General features: G+C 47.1%; 1 protein-coding gene across 1 annotated transcript; it reads right to left on the minus strand.

The window, feature by feature from the left end:
* Positions 1–1,098: 1,098 nt before the first annotated feature.
* Positions 1,099–1,893, minus strand: LOC133836630 (uncharacterized). The gene has a single exon (XM_062267222.1). It carries the CDS (start codon positions 1,891–1,893, stop codon positions 1,099–1,101), a length of 795 nt encoding a protein of 264 aa, XP_062123206.1.
* Between the last annotated feature and the right edge of the window lie 589 nt (positions 1,894–2,482).

Below are 2,482 nucleotides of genomic sequence, written 5' to 3' on the forward strand. Positions count from 1 at the left end.
GCACTTTTCAAAGTTTACGGTGAGATGTGCCTTCCGAAGGCGGTCGAGGATTGTGCGGAGGTGCGTCTCGTGCTGCGCCTCGGATTCTGAAGCGATCAAAATGTCGTCGATGTAAGCAAAAACGAAGTCGAGGCCTTGTATGACGTTGTTTATGTGACGTTGAAAAGTTTGCGCTGCGTTGCGCAGACCGAACGTCATGAACAAGAATTCGAATAGCCCAAAAGGCGTGATAATTGCTGTTTTGGGAATATCTTGTGGTTCGACAGGAATCTGGTGATATGCTTTTTGCAGGTCGATTTTCGAAAATATCTTCTTACCGTATAAGATGCTCGTTACATCCAGTATGTACGGAATAGGATATCGATCCGGCACGGTTACGTTGTTCAGTGCTCGGTAGTCGCCGCACGGACGCCACTCTCCATTTGCTTTCTTTACCAGGTGCAAAGGGCTGGACCAGTTGCTATTTGAGGGACGGCATATTCCTTTCTCGATGAGGTAGGAGAACTCGGATTGTGCAGCTTTGAGTTTGTCGGGCGCTAGTCGTCGGGCGCGGGCGTGAGTAGGCGGCCCGTTGGTCGAGATGAAGTGCGTTACTTCGGATGTTGCTGGCAGCCGGTTCGAGTTGATCGTTGCGAGATCGCGATATTCGTGAAGCAATGTAGCGTATTGGTTACTCGTGTCGTAGGATAAAACAGCGTTGATTTTACGTTGAGGCGCGTGACATTTTGATTCCAGCAGCGTAGCCCGATCGATGAGTTTGCGTCGTTTCATATCGACGAGTAAGTCAAAATGTTGAAGAAAGTCGGATCCGATGATAGCGCAGTTGACGTCAGCTATCACGAAAGTCCACACGAAGTTTCGTCGCAATCCCAGTGACAATGCTATGCGTTTTTCTCCATAGGTTTGTATTTTCGTGCCATTGGCGGCGAAAAGAAGCTTTGGAGTGAGCATAGTTTTGCGTTTTGCAGGGTGGCATCACTGAAATGTCGGCGCCGGTATCGATGAGAAACTGTGTTTTGGAGAAATTGTCGTTGATGGCGAGGCGGGCAATTGTGTTGTGGTCTTCTTCGAATTTGTCCGCCGAATCCGAAGATTGATTTAGTTTTTTGGTTCGGATGCAAAAGAGCATGGTTGGCGACATTTCTTGGCGGCGTTACCAAATTTGCTGTGGTACCAACACATGTCTCCAGCTATGACGCTGTTGCGATCCGTTCGCAAGCTGTTCTTGCGAGAAAGGTTTCTGGAGAGCGCGTTGATTTGTTGTTCGATGCGGTCTAGACGATCGTCGGAAACGGCGCTGCTGGTTGGCGCCGACTTGGCGTCGATGGTGCGTACCTGATGAAAATCACCGACTTCCATCACTTTATCTGCCAACTTAGCTAAGTTTGCTAGGCTGGCGTCCGATGCTTGCAAGATCGCTTGCCCTTGTGTTGGTAAGCCCTGCAGCCACAGTGCTTTCAGAAAAGATTCTTGAACTTTGTTTGCGGCTAGTGCGTTTAACTCGTTGAGCAGTTGCGTGGGGCGCTTGTCACCAAGGTCGGTCTCCGATATTAACTTCTGGATTTTCTTTTGTTCGCTTTCGCAGAAGCGTTCCAGGATGCACGATTTCAAATTTTCGTACTTGCCTGTGCGTGGTTGGTTGACGATGGCGTCGGCAATTCGGGCCAACACCGGTGCTTCGATTGACGCTAGGATTGTGTTAAATTTCGTTTCGTCCGAGGTTATTCCCGCCAGAACGAATTGGGCTTCGATTTGCGATAGCCATAATTCTGGGTGTTCGGGCCAAAACGGCGGTATTTTCACAGCTACACGGTTGATAACTGCGTCAACACCGTGAGTAACGGTATCGTGAAAAACCTCGGCGTCATCTTGTGGGGCGTCGTTGTTTGCCATTGTAAGCACCAGTACTCGTGTGTATATAGTGATCACGTCGGGGTCACCAATTTACTTTGCCTTATGTTTATTGATTACTATATACTTATATTTAAAACTAAAAAGATGATCGGGAGATGAAAGCGGCAAAGACTCTGCAGTGGCGTCGGACGAAAACTGACGACACTTATTGAGGGGAGAGTGTGTCTCCTGGAGATGTACTCCCGTAATATCGATACTCGCGTGAGTTATCGAGTTTTGTTGATCACGAGAACTGAAAGGGGTTGCCACAACGTCTACTCGTAATGATTTCCAAAAGGTGAATGAAGAAATATTTTGAGAAAAAATTATACGATACGTTGAACTAATCCGGTCAGTGGGGTATATTCAACTAGACGATCGTGAATGAAAAGCAATATACCTTTGTATTCAACTCACTTGGTACTCTTAATTCAGTTGAAATTTTAACATCAATTGGCCCTGATTTGACCGACTCGTTTTGATATGAAAGATCAACAACAACAATAGGAGCCTTTGACTTGAAGTCTAGTGGTGATAAAAGTGGACGAGGCTCACGGTTGTAGTAACTCTCTTGGCAGCAGACCGATTT

This window comes from Drosophila sulfurigaster, chromosome 2R, assembly GCF_023558435.1.
Source record: "Drosophila sulfurigaster albostrigata strain 15112-1811.04 chromosome 2R, ASM2355843v2, whole genome shotgun sequence".
NCBI classification, from domain to species: Eukaryota; Metazoa; Arthropoda; class Insecta; order Diptera; family Drosophilidae; genus Drosophila; species Drosophila sulfurigaster.